Source organism: Neovison vison, chromosome 6 (genome assembly GCF_020171115.1).
Source record: "Neovison vison isolate M4711 chromosome 6, ASM_NN_V1, whole genome shotgun sequence".
NCBI lineage: Eukaryota > Metazoa > Chordata > Mammalia > Carnivora > Mustelidae > Neogale > Neogale vison.
Genome location: NC_058096.1, coordinates 13,282,715 through 13,299,200, shown reverse-complemented (window position 1 = coordinate 13,299,200; position 16,486 = coordinate 13,282,715). Strand labels below are relative to the sequence as shown.

The following is a 16,486-nucleotide window of genomic DNA, read 5'->3' as shown; positions in this document are numbered from 1 at the left end:
CCTCCTTCTCCCTACTCAGCAGCCCACTTGCTGTTGGGGGGATCATCTGGTCTCTGACCTGCTCTCGGGGCAACCACATCAGAGAACAAGGTTCTGTAACCATCAGAGACCATGGTCCACTCACTGGTAAATACGGTAAGTGGCTGGTAGGCTCTGCAGTCGCAGGAATCAAGCTCAAGGATCTGGGTTGTTCTGCTACGTATGCCCTGATGGGGTTTCTAGATACAGCGGCGACCAAGCAGCCCTCCGCCGAACCCAGGGCCACTTGGCAGTGCCCCTCCTGAGGCACCAAGCCAGACACCATCCGATGCTGGCCACGTGGCTCCAGCAGTACAAGGCGCACTGGTGTTGCCATCCTTGTCGTGGCTGATGGGTCGTTAGGCTTTTAATTACTCTATTACTGACCTGTGTTATTAGCAGGATAGCCAAGGGTTAGAAAAAAAAAAAGTTCAGCCATCGTATTAGTTTGCCTAGACATAGAAAATAGCCAGCCAACCAACCTTCCAGGACAGTATCGGCTGAGGAAACTACCATCTCTACCACCCGTGCCCCAAGCATCCACACGGGGTGCTTCCTATACACAGAAGTCAGATTCCAGTACCACCATTCTGGGCCCCAGGCTTAGGGGTGAGTCTGTAAAAGTCATGAAAAGGTCACTAGAGCAGATGTTTATCCAAACTGTACTTCTTCCTTCCAACACAATTCTGGGTCTGCACACTCTGCTGTGTGATTTTTTCGAGCACCTCCCACTCGACCAGGCAAATCCCTGATGACTCTGGGCTTGGGCCATGCGCTTGGCTTAACAAGTTTCCACCAGCCCTCCTGAGCTCGCCCTTCCAGCTGTGGAAAGGGCATGCCTAAGCCTAGTTGTGTTCAATAGAACACACCTGTGTTTGTTGTAGGGCATGGGAAGATGTTGAGTTGTTTGTTTCATTCTAACAATGGACTGATCCAGTCCCAGCCCACATGGTTTCCCAAGTTTCCACATGCAAATGAAAGAAGGGGTCAGGGCCACCCTTCCGGCCAACAGTGCCTCCCCATGGCCTTCCACAGACCGTTGAATCTTCTGCCCAAACCGAAGACTAAATTCTGCTTAGGGGTCTGGGATGTCCTGCTATACCAGGTCTTGTGAACCCTTCTTTTTTGAAGCCTTTTCTCCTCCTACCTAAGCAAAAGGAATGATCTGTGCAATCCAGTCTAGCTCCCCAGGGTTTGCCACGGACTAGCAGGCTGAAGGCCTAGCTTCATCACACAGTGTTTCCTAACCTGCTTTGTTCTCTGCGAACGTATCTGCCTGCAGGGAAGTTGGCTGATGAGAGATCAGGTACCGCCATCCCTGGAATGTTACTGTTTCAACCGTTTCAACTGTTCCTATCTGTAACTGTTTACACACCATTCATATATACATTCTAGGTTTTTACCGGATATTGCCATTAAAAGGGAACTACAATGATCAGGAATCACCTTTGTGAAAATCTGGACACGTGACCTGCCTACCTCCAGGTTTCCATGATTGTTCCAACTTACGCTGTGAGCGGTGTGACAGAATTGGAACTGACCTGCGCACCAGATCCCTGGAAGCCATTCTCCCCGGGGCTTTGTGTTTGTGAAATCAAGACGTTCTATCCTTTCCGGCTGCAAGACCATTCTCAAAGAGGGACTGCGTGGAAACCAAGTCCTTCTGCCTGAGAGATCAATCGTCTTTGGCTGTGATACCTCTGCCCCGCCCCCCTTGGGGGTCTATTTCTTCCTTATTCATCTTACGGTGTGAAAACACAATCTCCTGTTGCCGTGTTCTGCATCTTTTTCCGAGCCTTGATCTTTCTGGGCTCTGGTCGTCGGAATACTGAGATAGGATTTTCCTTTTAACACTGGTAGGCAGTCAAATGTCCCTCCTTCCAACTTTTGCACATTTCTTTTTACAAAATTACAGCTCACAGGAGGCTAGTTTGTATAGCACTTGGTCTCTTTGTTCCTTGCTGGAAAGATTTCTCGCTTGATGGTCAGAATTTCATTTCAGAGAATGGGCAGTTTCACCAAAGCCGTGTCCCTTTTACAGTTCCTGACTTTTGAACCATATTCATGTTTTTTTCCTCAATGCTTTGCAATCCACCGTGCACATCACCTTCTAGTCTTTAGCATAATGGCCCTTTGCTCCCAAGGTCATTCAAATCCAGAAACGAGTTTGGCAGATAATGAACAGTATAATGAAATAAAATGAAAATGTTCGTTTCCAAGACTCAACAAAATTCACTTCTATCAAAAGGAAAAAAACTAAAATACAGGAGGGAGAAGTGTTAGGATAAAAAAATATTTGCAGGATGACTCATCGTAGTCAATAAATGAAGCCAAGAGAATTACCCAACAATCGGAATTAATCATTGTTCAGCCACACAATGAACTATTACACAATAATTTAAGTGATTCTTTTGAATAATTTAAAGTAACATAAAAAAACAAGATATACTATAACTTTCGAGCATCTGCGGATATATAACTTTTTTAATTAAAATAAACACCCAAACATTAAGAGTGGTTAAGTTTTTTGTTTCGAGATGGAGAGTGGGTTTTTTTTTGCTTCTTGCCTTTTTCTGTTGTTTTGCCCTTTCAGAAGCATACCATGTTCTTCTTCTCACAAAAGTTTTATAAAATGAGAACTCCCTCCAGAGCTCTCCATCCACCTTTCCAGAGTTGCAGCGCCCACCTTTCCTGCCCTCCTTGGCTGATGAAAGCATCTGTCAGGTAGACAGAGAACGTTTGTGTTCTGCTTGCCACAGCAGCAGAAAAAAATAAATCGTGCGTCCACAGAGAATGACGCATCCTCTGGAGGACACCCTCCCAGGCCTGAAGGCCCAGCCCTCCATGCGGCATCTGGGCACCTCCAGAAAAACTCTACAAGGTGCAGACGGCGGATGTCCGGTCAGACACCGACCTGACCGACTTCCTCCCACTGGGGAGAAACCAGTGTGCCTCCGTTCGCAAACCCTCGCCATATTTCTTCCCTTCATAAACATACCTGTGCGGTTCCCACCTTTCCAACAAACCCTTAGGACATCTGCCTGGCTCCCTCCGACCCCATGAGTAAAATAAATTTCTTAATATGTGTTCGATCTTATGTCTAGAGGCGATGCCAAGATTTTAGCTGTCTCTGAAAATTATCTTGGAGCAGTCTGAAAACTTGTTTTGCCTCCCTGAGGACATAAAAATGAACCTGGATGGGAACCCTGTATACCTTGAAGACGAGGCCATTCTTCTCTCAGCTGGACTAAACAATCAAGCGTCCCCCACTCCCTTGCCTTTAACTCTCCCCCTTTACCCCAGCAGGAGTGTTTTCTGCTTGGTCTCCTCCTGGCTTTTCTCCTTTATTTTTTCTTTAAAGGCAGAAAGCAAAACCCGAGGAGAACACTCCAGTTGAATGTCCAGAGGCAGAGAGGAATGTTACCAGGGACTATGCCTTGCCCTCGGAGTCATCTCAGTATTATCAGAATTTTTATTCGCTCAGGTCACGATCCCAGGGTCCTGGGAAGTCTTCTCATTAACTCGGGCACTACTCAGGGTTTGCTCTAAGTTTTTCTCAGGTGTATCGTTCCTGTCACAGTTTCTTCTAAGTAGGTTTTTAAGGTAAGACTTGAAAAAAAAAAAGATTTCTTGAAGTCATTTGAAACTGTCACTCATTCAGCAAATATTGACTGAGCACCTACTATATGCCAAGCCTTGTTCTAATTTCCAGGGATGTAGCTTTGACCTTTTCCGGTGCTTGCAGAAGCGGCCCCAGCTATGTCTGGAAGTTCAAGCTCACACTTAACAGAACCAGAGGCCCCGAGGGGGAAGCGGTGAGACTCAGAAACACGGTTCCTCTATCAGGAAATAATTCAGCTCAGGAAGAAAATTCACCTGCAGCCTTGGATAAACGACAAAAGTTCCACCAACAGAAACCATAGCTTCGTAACCATTTTACTTACAAATAACACCTTCAAAAAAAACACAAAAAAACAAAAAAACAAGAAAACACACAAAAAAAACCAACAACAATGAAACCAACCCAACTTTGCGGCTGGGTGTCCTGAGAAGCAGGCGTCCTTACCTCTTTCTTCTCACCAGTCTGCTCTGCAATGAGCTGGTCGAACACGGCCCCAAATTCTTCATGAATTTTCTGCATTTCATTGATATGACTTGCAACCTTGTTCATGGTCTTGATGGCCACTGGAAGAAAACGGGCAGGAAACGGAAAGGCTATCTCGAGGCTCTCGGTGGAGACGCGCGCGAGGGGGGCGGAGCTCGGGGCCCGGGGCTCACCGTCCAGATGGTAGTGCTCCTCGCTCTCCGCGTCCGTCAGGGCGAAGAGCTCCTTCAGCAGCAGCGGGTACTTGAGGATCCTCTGGATGGGCTTGATGAGGTAAGACTCGAGGGTGGCCGAGTGCTGCTGTTTCGGGTTCTGGGCGTCTAAGAACGCCTTGAAAGCCGGGTCCGTCTTGGCTGGAAGAGAGAAACACAGGCTGTCGGGGCGGATCCCCGAAATGCCCCCTCCTCACTATCCCCCTCACTGATTCCGGGGGCACCTTCCCCCAGAACTGAGCGGAGAGTGGGCTGCGGAGAGATGGAAGGTGGGGGCCTCAGGGAGACGACTGGAAGGGCCTTATTTATTTGGGGGCAATACAGGGTTTGAGTAAAGGGATCACAGGGTTTGTGAATCCTACACACTGTGGGTTTTCAGGGGCTGCTGTTAAGCCTCCTTGGACTAAGAGCGACTTTGTATTCTGATATTTTGACATCGGGGGCCTTACAGACTCTGGGACTAAGAACCCTCCTCCTAGGGCTTCCAATTCCTAGAGGTGGTAAAGGACTGACCTGGGAGCACACCTTTCAGATGCAAACCAAGCGATCTGGAGCCCCACCCCCCACCCCCTGACGCCTTCTAGTGGGCTCTCTCACTCTGGGCCACTGGGCCCTGCCCTACTCAGGCCCGGTACCAAACCACCTGCGCCAGCCCCGATATCCCAGAGTCCACTGAAATGACCCAATCCTAAATCCGCCCACCGTGCCTTGCTCCTGCCTTCTCCCAACAACTGCAGTAAAGTCGCCCACGTCTTCCCCCGGCTCCTTCTGCTTCCTAACTGGCCCTGGCACTTTCCCATGGAGCCCCATGGGGCACGTCATGCCCCTTCCCTTCCTCGTGGGAGCTGTGAGGAACAAACTATCTTTTCAATGGCCATTGTCTTCGGATCCGTTGGTTTCCCGTATCTGAACCATCAGAAAGCCTGCATTTTTTAAAACACTCTTTACCCTGGTTTTCTCTGTCTCTTTCAAGCCTTTCATTGTTGGCAGGGCCTTTTTTTTTTTGGGGAAAAAAGACAGGAGGGGGAAAAAAAAAAAGAAAGCACAAACCAGAAGCAGCATGCTCGGGGGCTCTGGGAAGTGGGGCAGGGTTGGCCCTCCTACAGTGAACGCCTTTTCAGATCTGTTCTATGTTAATTCAGGGCTACCCACTCTTAGCATCTGGAGGGCGGGCCCTCCTGCCCAGGACTGCGGAGTTCTCTCCCAGGGAAATGTACACCTGACCTCATAAAACTCTGGGAGCCCTTCCCTCACCAGCCCGGTTTTTATGTGGGTCCCAGCTGGGCTGAAAAGCAGCCCTGGGGAGTTGTGAGTCCCCAGATAAGCTGAGAGGTGGCCACCAGTGGGGAATTAGGAAGACAAGGCTAATTAATGCTTTCCAGGTGCAAAGAAATGGTGGAGACGGAAAAGGGAGTAAGTACAAGAAAGGGGGGTGCGGTTTAAGGACAATGTGTCAAAGTGACCCAACAGTGGGCCTACGTACGTGTTTTCCAAAGCTTCTGATAAAAACGTATTTCCATCTCCGGGGACAAGCAGTGTGAGCCAAGACCAGAAGACAGGGTCAAAGGACATCGTGAATTGTAAAATGATTATTCTATCTTTAAAACAGCCATCACGGGAAGGCGGCTTCATAAAGACCACCGTCTTTTCATCCCCGTTAAGCACCATTCAGAGGAACCAGCCTCCTGGGGTTCAGCCACCATTTCTCTTCCTTTCAAAGAAGAAATGCATGAAGAGAAAAGGACACTGGAATGAATGGCCTGCGTGTCAGGGAAATGAGGCCCAGCCCTGAGCCGACGCACACGGACGCCGTAGCTTCTGTGGGACAGCCCGGTGTGCGTCCACATCTGCCAGGGGTGCAGGAATCCATCCACAGTCCACACGCCCAGAAATACGGCCGTGAGCATTGAAGCCATCAACCACAGGTCACGCCAGAACTAAAGAGGGCACGGTTCTCAGCCCCTGGTGAGCTAATGGAGTGTCCCTCCGATCCAGCCTCGCTGTGAGCCCATTAAGAGTCAGAATCGGGTACTTTCTGTTCTCAAAGTGTTCTCGTCACCCTCTTGGCACATCCGGCCATTAGAAAAATGTAGGTCATGCCTCGTGTTTTATGGAATCGTTCGGAAAGACACGATAATGTTTTTCAGGTGCAAAAAACCCTCCATGTTATTGAATTAAGAAAAACCTATAGGGGAAGCCTTTAATCTACTGAGTGATTAAAAAGAACACAAATTGCTCTAAGGACTGTAACGCATATCTAATTTTACAGCAGAGCAAAGTGCTCTGAAGTTGTTACATTAACGATCTCCTACCCATCGGCGTGCGGTTGAAGTTTAAAAAGAAACGTGTGCGCAGAGCGACAGGACCAATACAGCACATGTGAAGACGCCGTCTGGGCCAGAGGACAGGACAAGGAGACTCCCAGGTGCCCTTTGGATTTCTGGGCTGGAGGAGATTCACAGCATGAACTGTCTCTGCCATGAAGTATCATTATCAGGGGCAGGCTCTTCTGTTATCCAGAGACCGGCATTGTACTAATATTTCCTTAATAGGTTTTAAAATAAGTCAAGCTCATTCTCTCTGGCAGGAAAGCATAACATGTGTCAATTATTTGCGTACTCAGGGACTGGATCAGGAGCTGTGCGTGTGATGGCCAGGGGGGAGTGTTAGGACCGAGCAGGCTGGCTCAGTGTGTTAAGCCGCTGCCTTCGGCTCAGGTCATGATTCCAGGGTCCTGGGATCAAGTTCCGCATCGGGCTCTCTGCTTACTGGGGAGCCTACTGCTCCCTTTCTCCCTCTCTCTCTGCCTGCCTCTCTGCCTACTTGTGATCTCTGTCTGTCAAATAAATAAATAAAATCTTTAAAACAAAAACAAAACCAAGACCAAGCAGGCTGATTTCCAGAGAGTCTCTGCAAACCAACTTTCTACTAGTTAGACTGTTTCCCAGAGAAATTGGCTGGATTTTTTTTTGTTTGTTTTTTAATCCATTTACCTATCACCAACATCACATGTGAACTAGGGAAGCAAAACAGCTTCCTGGAGGCTCTCAGAATGATCCATCATCTCTCCAGAAAACTGAAGGAAAGGACCCTGCCAATTTAAAACCCTATTCTGTTCTACGCAAAACAGAACTGCAAGTCGAGGGCGGGGTTAATATCACACAGCTAGCAACAAAAGTAGGTGTCGGAAAGGGGCACCTGGGGGGCTCAGTCGGTTAAGCAGCTGCCTTCAGCTCAGGTCATGATCCCAGCGTCCTAGGATCGGCCCATGTGGTCTCCCTGTTCAGAGGGAGCCTGCTTCTCCCTCTCCCACTCCCCCTGCTTGAGCTCTCTCTCGGTCTCTCTATCAAATAAAATCTTAAAAAAAAAAAAAAAAAAGCTGCAGGAAAGATGGAATGCCACCAAAATATATATGAAGTGTGCGATGTTATAAGGAAATGAGCAAAAATTAGGAATAAAGCAGGGAATTTCTAAAGCCCACCCATCCCTGTTTTTGCATAATTGCAACATAATGACCCCTTAATTCTGGCCCCAGATAGCTCAGTCAAAACTTGCATTACAAGAAAACTGACAAGGGGCACCGGGGTGGTTCTTCCACTCAGGTCACAACCCAGGGGTCCTGGGATGGAGTCCTGCACTGGGCTCCCTGCTCAGGGGGTATCTGTTTCTCCCTCTCCCTCTGCTCCTCTTTTAAAATCTTTTAAAAATTAGTTAGTTAATTAATTAATTAATTATTGACAAGACAGCTAGTTCAAGACGTCAGGGTGCCTGTCTGGCCCAGTCAGTAAAGTGTGCAACTCCCAATCTCAGAGGTTGTGAGTCTGAGCCCCATGATGGGCAGAGTTTACTTTAAAAAAAAAAAAAAAAAAAAGACAGTCGTGCATGTCACTTCTCAGTACCTTATTTGAGGAACTATCTGGCATGACTCCTGGATCTCTGTCCAAACGCCCCTGGCGCTGCCAGCCATAGCGGTGTGAATTACACCAGATACGCCCACCCGCCACCCAGTCCTCACCCGCCTACCTTTCACCAGCACCTTGGGGACCTTCGTGTGGCTGGCGCAGAAGGCACTATAGAGCTTGAAGCGGTCAGCGTAATACAGAAAGGATCCCCCCAGAGAGAACAGCACTTTCTGGATTTAACGAGAAAAACCGCAGTTAGTTCACGTTCATCCTCATCTGGAAATATCAGCAGGACACGGGGGGCTCACGTGTGCCTGACCCTCCCCACAGATCAGCACCTTTCACACCTGTCACAGCCTCGCTCTGCTCACCGATGGCCTGAAACTGCCTGCGGGAAAGGATGAGGGCTGACGTGTTCGCGCTCCGTGCTGGAGCCGGCCTTCTCGCTAATTACGCTGGAGATGTCACTGCTTCTCCAGCCTTGGGTCTTTAAATGCCCCAGCTGGGATGTATGAATGTTAATGAGAAAATATGGATGGCATTTTGGAAAAAGGCAGAACGCTCCTGCAATCTCTCATTAGCTCCTGCTGGGAGGTCGAAGTGACACACCAAGTAGAGACAGGAAATGCATACACCCCAAAATTAGAAGACACACATCCCCGGTCACTAACTCTGTCATCTCCAACACGGCTCCGTATCCTAGCATGGAGTAGGTGAGAATGGGAGAAACACGCCTGACTCTGGGAGTAAGTCAGGTATCCTATCCCAGCCCACACCCTCTGCCTCAAAAGGATCTATTAGAATTTAATGTGCCTTGGGACACCTGGGCTGACTCTTGATTTTGGCTCGAGTCATGATCTCAGGCTCCTGGGATCCTGCCCCATGTCAGGCTCCCCACTCAGTGCAAAGTTGGTCTGAGATTCTCTCTTTCCCTCTTCCTCTGCTCCTGTTTGCACTTGCTCTCTCTCTCTCTCCAAAAAAAAAAAAAAAAAAAAAAAAAAACTTAAAAAAAAACCCAGAATTAAAAAAAATTTAAAAACATAAAAAACCTAGAATTTAATATGCCTAAGGATGCTCTGTATCCTACACATTTATATATACATATGTATATACATATATATATATATACATATATACCCAAATATATATATACAAGTCTCAGAAAAATATCCTTTATGTTTCACACTGATCTAGTCTTGTTCAGAGAGAGAGAGAGAGAGAGCACATGACTGATTAGAATTAAAAGTGAAATTCCAAGAAAAAAGTTTTGGATGTCAATGTGCAATTTTTCTAACAAACAATGCACAGAATTCTGATAGACCGTCTACCGAAACAAAAAGTTTCTTTGGAACCACCCAGAATGGGTAACTAGAGGCCTACACGTTCTACATTTCCTCCTCTCCCTTTCAAGCCTCACCCCCTCCCAACCTCACCACCCTGGCTGAGAGGGTCCCAGCAGGGACAGTCTGACTCTGCTGGGACAGTGATGCCTCGAGACACACTCGATAATTCAACAAGAAAAGATGAAGAAGAAAAAACTCTAACTTTAATGCCTCACATTAACCATATTAGGCCAGTTGTTTAACTTCCTACTTACCTAGGGCTTAACCATACAGGCAGCCAACAGATAAACATAATTAAGGTATTCATTTATTCTTCTGGCCTTAGAAAATGCTCTCAGGACACAAAGTGTGCACAGGTATGAGGGGTTTATCCACAAAGACTGTATTTCCAGAGAATGTCACAGACACTCTCCCTGGCTGATGGACAATGCAAATTTCCAAGGGGATATTTTATCAAAACTTGACCTCCGAACTAATTCTCTTTTTCTAATACTGCCTTAGGACTAATGTGCTAAGCAACACAGTTTGAATATTTTTTTAAAAATATTTTTATTTATTTGTCAGAGAGAGGGAGAGAGACAGAGACAGGCAGAGGGAGAAGGAGGCTCCCCACTGAGCAGGGAGCCTGGTGCGGGACTCGATCCCAGGGCGCTGGGAACATGACCTGAGCCGAAGGCAGATGCTTAACTGACTGAGCCACCCAGACATCCCACAGTTTGAATATTTTAACGACTTTTTATATTTTTGGCCAAATATACAATCAGGATTTAAACTAAGTAGGATGGTGCAAACATCGGCCATAGTTTTCAGAGGAGACACAGGCAATTCCAGAAGCCAACTCAGATGTGCTAGAAATAAGCCCCTGGGCCATGACGATACTTGTCTTGCCTTACAGACAGAAGGGAGACTGTCAGGTGTAGCCATAAACCAGGACAGTGAAGGTCAGCGAAGAGAGTCCCACCCGAGTGGAGTTTAGAACTGCGACCCTTTAGAAAGAGCGCACCGCGAGAATCCATGTACCAGTCCCTCCCCGAACAACCCTGCTCATAATGCAGCCATGTCCACATCAAGTTCTGTCTCCCTAACTCTCCTTAAGGGATTAACCAGAACTAAACCCAAACCACCAGCCCCACAGCAGGAAACTGCTAAGTGAATATATTCAACGTTAGATGCCTCAGAGTACAACCAAGTGCTGCAGGACGTCTGGGTGGCTTAGCTGATGACCTCAACGTCCTGGGTTCGAGCCCCACATTGGGCTCCCTGCTCAGTGGGGAGCCTGCTTCTTCCCCTCCCTCTGCCTCTCCTCCTGCTCATCCTCTTTCTCAAATAAATAAAATCGTGAAACAAACAAACGTTTCAAGGAATGCCTGGAATGCATCCATTTTTATTACGACCCTCGCTAAGCAACTTTCTAATTAACTAACAAATTACCGACCCTTGTCACAATTTGTAACTGTCCTAATGAATGTACTCATTTAGAAAACATATATGATCATTATAAGCAGAAACCAACCAACCAAACTGTATTTCAAATGGAACGATTAGCACCTTTAATATGAAGAGGGGAGAAAAGGCACTCATCCAAGTAGCACTTGAGCACACAGGGAATGAACTGGATGCAGTAATTAGGATTAAAGGGGTATTATGCAGGGCGCCTGGGTGGCTCAGTGGGTTAAAGCCTCTGCCTTCAGCTCAGGTTATGATTCTAGGGTCCTGGGATTGAGCCCTGCATTGGGATCTCTGCTCCGCGGGGAGCCTGCTTTCTCCTCTCTCTCTGCCTGCCTCTCTGCCTACTTGTGATCTCTGTCCGTCGAATAAATAAATAAAATCTTAAAAATAAAAAGGGGGAGTATTATGCCCACAACTAAACTCTTCAACAGTTCGAGGAAAAAATTATATTACACACACACACACGCACACCAAAGACAGGAAAATAAAGAAGTAAACGTGGTCCAATATTCATGTTTGGGAAATCTGGGTGAAGGATATCCAGAAATTCTTCAGACTATTCTTGCAACCTTTCCCTAAGTCTCAAATTATCTCCAAATAAAAATATCTAAGTATATATATATATATTCTTATGCTAAGTGTCTGCACGTGGGTGTGTGTACTAAACAGCTTCTTTGCAGAGAGGCTGTGACACACAAAAGCATACAGAGAGCAGCCTTCAGCTCAGTCCCTAAACGTGTGCGCTAACCGCACCCAGCCTGATTTTGGCAAGCTCTAGGAGAGGTCGAAGTCTACGACCTCTATGGGGGGTCCCACGTATACAGACAACTGAACCTGAGTCCGACACCACTGCAAAATTAATACAGTGGAAGACGACGAAGGATAGTCATTTCGACCAAAAGCACAAGAAAAATCAGACATCCATATGGAAAAAAGAGGACTCCGATTCCAACATCACACCCTGACGAATTTAATTCACGACAGATGGCAGGCCGAAAAGCACATGCCCAACCTACAAAGCTTCTGGGAGAAAAAAAGGAGGAACTCCTTAGGACCCAGGTTCAGGCAAAAGTTTCACAGACATGGCGCCCAAAGTATGACTCAAAAAAGAAAAAGTTGAAAAACTGGACTTCATCGAAATCTGAAGTTTCCGATCTTTGAGTGACACAGTACGACAAGATGATAATTCCAAATCCTGGTTCTGGTAAAGGAGTTCTATTCAGAACACAGAAAGAATTCGCAAGACTCATAGTAAGAAAACAGTCAACCAACAGTCGACGGACAAATGATCTGAACAGACGCTTCACCAAAGAGGGTGTATTAAAGGCAAATTAGCACATTAGAAGATGCTCGTCATTGTGTCCTAAGAGAAATTAAAATGAAAGCTACGATGAGGTGCCCTATATTCCCAGTGGAATGACTAAAATTATAAAAAGGGACCATGACCTCAGGAGGGTGAGACAGAACTGTTGGTGGGAATGCGCACTGGTATAATCACGTGATCCAACTGCCACCCTCCTACTTACGTGGCCAAAGGAAAACAGATATCCATTAGCATTTATACACAAATCTGCATAGCAGCTTTACTTGTAACTGCCCCAAAATGAAAACAACCCAAATGCCCAGGAAAGGTGAAAGGGCCACAAAGCATACTCCCTCTGTACGGTGGGACACCACGGAGCCACATATGCAGCCACATGGATGGAACGTGGCCTGACTCCACCAAGTAAAGGATGCCACGTTAACAAAAAAGAGCATACGTTGCCTGATTGCACTTGCAGAGAATTCCAGAATGCAAACTACTCTAATCTGTGGTAACAAAGAGCTCCTGACACCTGAATTAATCTGATTTTGTGTGTGTGTGTTTTTTTTTTTAAACTCTACGAGAAACCACCACCACTGTGTGTGGGTCGATGAGCTCTGTCGGTTGGAGGCGCACCACAGGAAGTATCTGTGATGAAGGAGAGCCAGAGGGGGAAGTAAGCTCTAAGCATCCTCACTGAGGTACCAGCCATAAATCCTCATTAGCGCTCTGAGGACACTGTGTGCTGGAAGACTGTCTCCCTCCTGGATCATGATACTCATTTCCATTAGGCAAAGTTTTCCAGAACATGATAAATTAACTTGTTTACCGGGAAACCGAGGGTGCTAGTCTCATCTGCTAATAGCAAGAATTAAAGGGCCACACGTCAACCGAACAAAAGGTCAAGGTTGGTCTACCTTCCAGAGCAGAAGCCAGCAGGGGCATCAGTTTCCCGTGAGTTCCAGTGCCACCTTAGCCAGACAAGGTTCCCATCTCAGAATCCCCTCAGGAATGGACCCCACGGGAGGTCCAATGAACACCCAACACCACGAGCATAAGAACGTACCAGAGAGAGCCTCTGCCCCCCACGATGTGTTCTCAGAGGTTCCACTTGACCTACAGAATAATCCACCCATGACAGGAGGAGGCAGCCTGACATACATTGGAGGACTTACCTTGAACTGATCGACTTTCTCAAGCTTTTCCAAATCGGGTACCAGTCTCACTCCATCTTCTAGAGTTTTCAGAAATTCGACTTGAAACTCCACCATTTCGGTTAGATTTCCAAAGAGCACATCAAGCTAGAAAATGAAGAAGAATTTAAGCCACCCCGTATATCACTGGTGTTCAGAAACCTTATCTGCTTCTGATGTCGACGTTTCTCTATCACTACATCGCAGTTAGGATCATGAGCCCATGGGGTTGGGGGAAGGGGGGCCAGGGCAGGGGGTGGTGACGCTCCTTACTCTCAGGGTACAAGCCAAGAGCGTCACTCGCAACCATCAGATCTAGTTATCACAACTGAGAGAACTCCCAGTGTTTTCAGTCCTGCACGGGTGCCCCATTCCTTCCTCTTCACCAAGTCAAGCTGCAGCATGACACACGAAGTTAAGACAATTTCCACCATACCTCATCTTGGGTGAGGAAAGTTTCTTTTTGAAGAGGTTTTAGGTATCTCTCCATGAGACAGTTTAAGTCCTATGGGTCGAAAGGATATCTCATTAGCATCTCTAAAAGACTAGCAGGAAAGTAAAGGATTAAAAAAAAACACAGACTACGTCCCAAATGCTAACATTACAGTCATTAGGTCATTCAGTTTCCTTAAAGCAGGAGTGAGCCAAGCTTTTCGGGAACATTTTTGGACTCTGCAGGTCACGTGGCCTCTGTCACAACTGTGTTATTCTGCTGCTGTAAGAGGGAAACTGCTTCCTGTTACAGCACAGACAACGCATAATGAATGTGTGTGGCTGTGTTCTAATAAAACTTTATTTGTCAAGACAGGCAGGACGCTGGATTTGGCCTCAGGGCCAGAATTTGCTGACCCCTGAATTCAAGACTAAAATAGATCATTAAAAACAGATCACACTGTTGTGACCTATAACTAAATTACATAGTTTCAGGAATAGATAATTATTACAGTCCTAGGAATGTATTACAATGTATGCATTATAATGTATGTAGAAAGCATGCATTATTATATGTATCACATAGACATTACGAATTACACAGGAATAACTTACGTAGTTACAGGAATACAACTAAATACCTGAACACCAGGGAGAATTAAAAGAGAACAGATACCCTTCTGCCTAGACTCAATTTAGATACCGAAAATAATACCTTTAAATCTTTCAAAACCTAAATTCAATTGTAGTATTAGCTCAAGAACAGATTTAGAAAGGTCAGAGGCTCACGGAATATTCACCATCATCTCCCTTCCCAGTCGATCAATTACAAATGTCAAGGAATTGCTCTAAGAATTGATGTGCTTCCTTACGATGCGGGAGATCCGAACGTTCAGAAGAAACGCCAGATTCCCCAGGAGCCCAAACAGCGTAACCCACAACGCCCCTCCTTCACAATGACCCTGCGGGGAGGGAGGGTGGGCCGGCAGACGTACTTTCACATAGGTGCGCTCCGTCTCCAGGAGCTCGCAGATCACCTTGCGCAGCTTGTCGGCGTCCGTGAGCTGCCTCATGGTGGCCAGCTGAGGCCCGGTGGCGTCCTGGGGAGATGGGCTGGGGTCAGAGGGGTTCATCTCATGCAGACTGCGGCAGAACGCGGCCACCTGTTCCGTGCTCTTCGGAGCACAGTTTAAAAGGCAAGGCAGAGGAAGTTACCTCTCATGAGAGAGACCCAGCTGACATCTGTTCCGCCTAAAGGGGTCCTTCTTGGTTAATGAGCCGCCACACGTGAATTCCATCGCGCCTCCCCCCAGACGGCTCCACACGTAGGAGAGCTCACCGAACGCTCAAAACACCCATCAGGACAATTGCTGACATAATCTGGGTGCTCACCACATGCCAGCCACTTGTCTGATGTATTTAATCCTCCCACACGGTAAGTAAGGGCTCTTAGCATCCCTGCGAAACAGCTGAACAAAGGAGGCCCAGAGAGGTTAAGCAACTCATCTGAGATTGCACAGCTCTTGCGGAGTTCGAAAATGGCAGAGCTGGGATTTGAACCAGGCAGTATGGACCAAAGCCTGTGTTCATAAATACCCTGCAAGAAGCTTACAATAAGGAGATGGAGATACCGAAAAATCAAACGCATTTCACCCCAGATACAAGGCTAATTATCACAGTCCCCACTGAAGTAAACTATACTTATTTTGCAATGGTGGAAAATGATTTTAGAAGCTAAGATTCTTTCTGGCTTTGTTAAAAATTGGCCCGGAGGCAACTTTCTAGATAACGGTAGAGCCTGATATATTTTAAGAAGGAAAAACAAAACAAAACAAAACAAAAAACGAAACCCAGTTTCTGTCTCTCCAGCTTCTCTAAGCAGAAAGATACCTCCTCTCTCTGGAAATAAAAGCTGTGGGGCTCTGAACAAGACTTCAGTCGGGGAGCTCAGCCTCCACCGAATCTCTGTCCAGGATGACTCAGGTAGAAGTTTCGGGTTCTAGGATTCTAAAATTGCCACTTTCCAGTTATGCAAAAGAGTTCTCCAAGGCAGGCTGCTGAAAACCCCGAGGAATTAGTCCTGGAGCCTGGGTCCTCGAGCCTGCATACAGCAAACACCTGGCGGACATCCCAGTGCACCCTCCAGATCAGCCCAGCCAGGACCCCCAGGAGGGGACGGGCCGCGAACTTTTTAAGGCTCTGGCTGGGATGCCTGCAGAGGCCATTTTATGGCCCAAAATCTAGTTGATTACTCTTTGCCCAAATGTATCACCCTCCAGATGCTCGCTGGATAGCTCTCTGAAGGCAGGCTGCCTGCTCAACCTCCTCTCCCTCACTTTCACCATCTAACCCATCCCCATGCACAGAGCATTCCCAGCAAACACGGCTGCGGAGAATTACTTCTTCCCCCACCCGCCTCCCAGGGAAGAACAGGAGAACATCCTCCCCAAAACAGCAGTTGCTGCCCAGAGCTGAAAGTCAGGGCCGGCATTAGGCAGAGCAGAGGGGCTAAAACCAAGGGAAATCCGC

The 16,486-nt window shown here is 47.1% G+C and overlaps 1 protein-coding gene across 3 annotated transcripts in view; it reads right to left on the bottom strand.

Annotated features, from left to right (window-relative positions):
* The window catches only part of TIAM1 (TIAM Rac1 associated GEF 1), a 202,566-nt gene that overhangs the window by 16,777 nt on the left and 169,303 nt on the right, over positions 1–16,486 (bottom strand). For 2 of the 3 annotated variants that reach the window (XM_044251032.1, XM_044251034.1), the window contains 6 exons: positions 14,953–15,132; positions 13,962–14,030; positions 13,508–13,633; positions 8,359–8,467; positions 4,297–4,476; positions 4,085–4,203 (listed from right to left, as the gene is read on the bottom strand). In XM_044251032.1, the coding sequence (XP_044106967.1) occupies positions 4,085–4,203; positions 4,297–4,476; positions 8,359–8,467; positions 13,508–13,633; positions 13,962–14,030; positions 14,953–15,132 (783 nt within the window). The remainder of the gene's footprint in view (positions 1–4,084; positions 4,204–4,296; positions 4,477–8,358; positions 8,468–13,507; positions 13,634–13,961; positions 14,031–14,952; positions 15,133–16,486) is intronic. The other variant, XM_044251033.1, reaches the window with a different exon arrangement.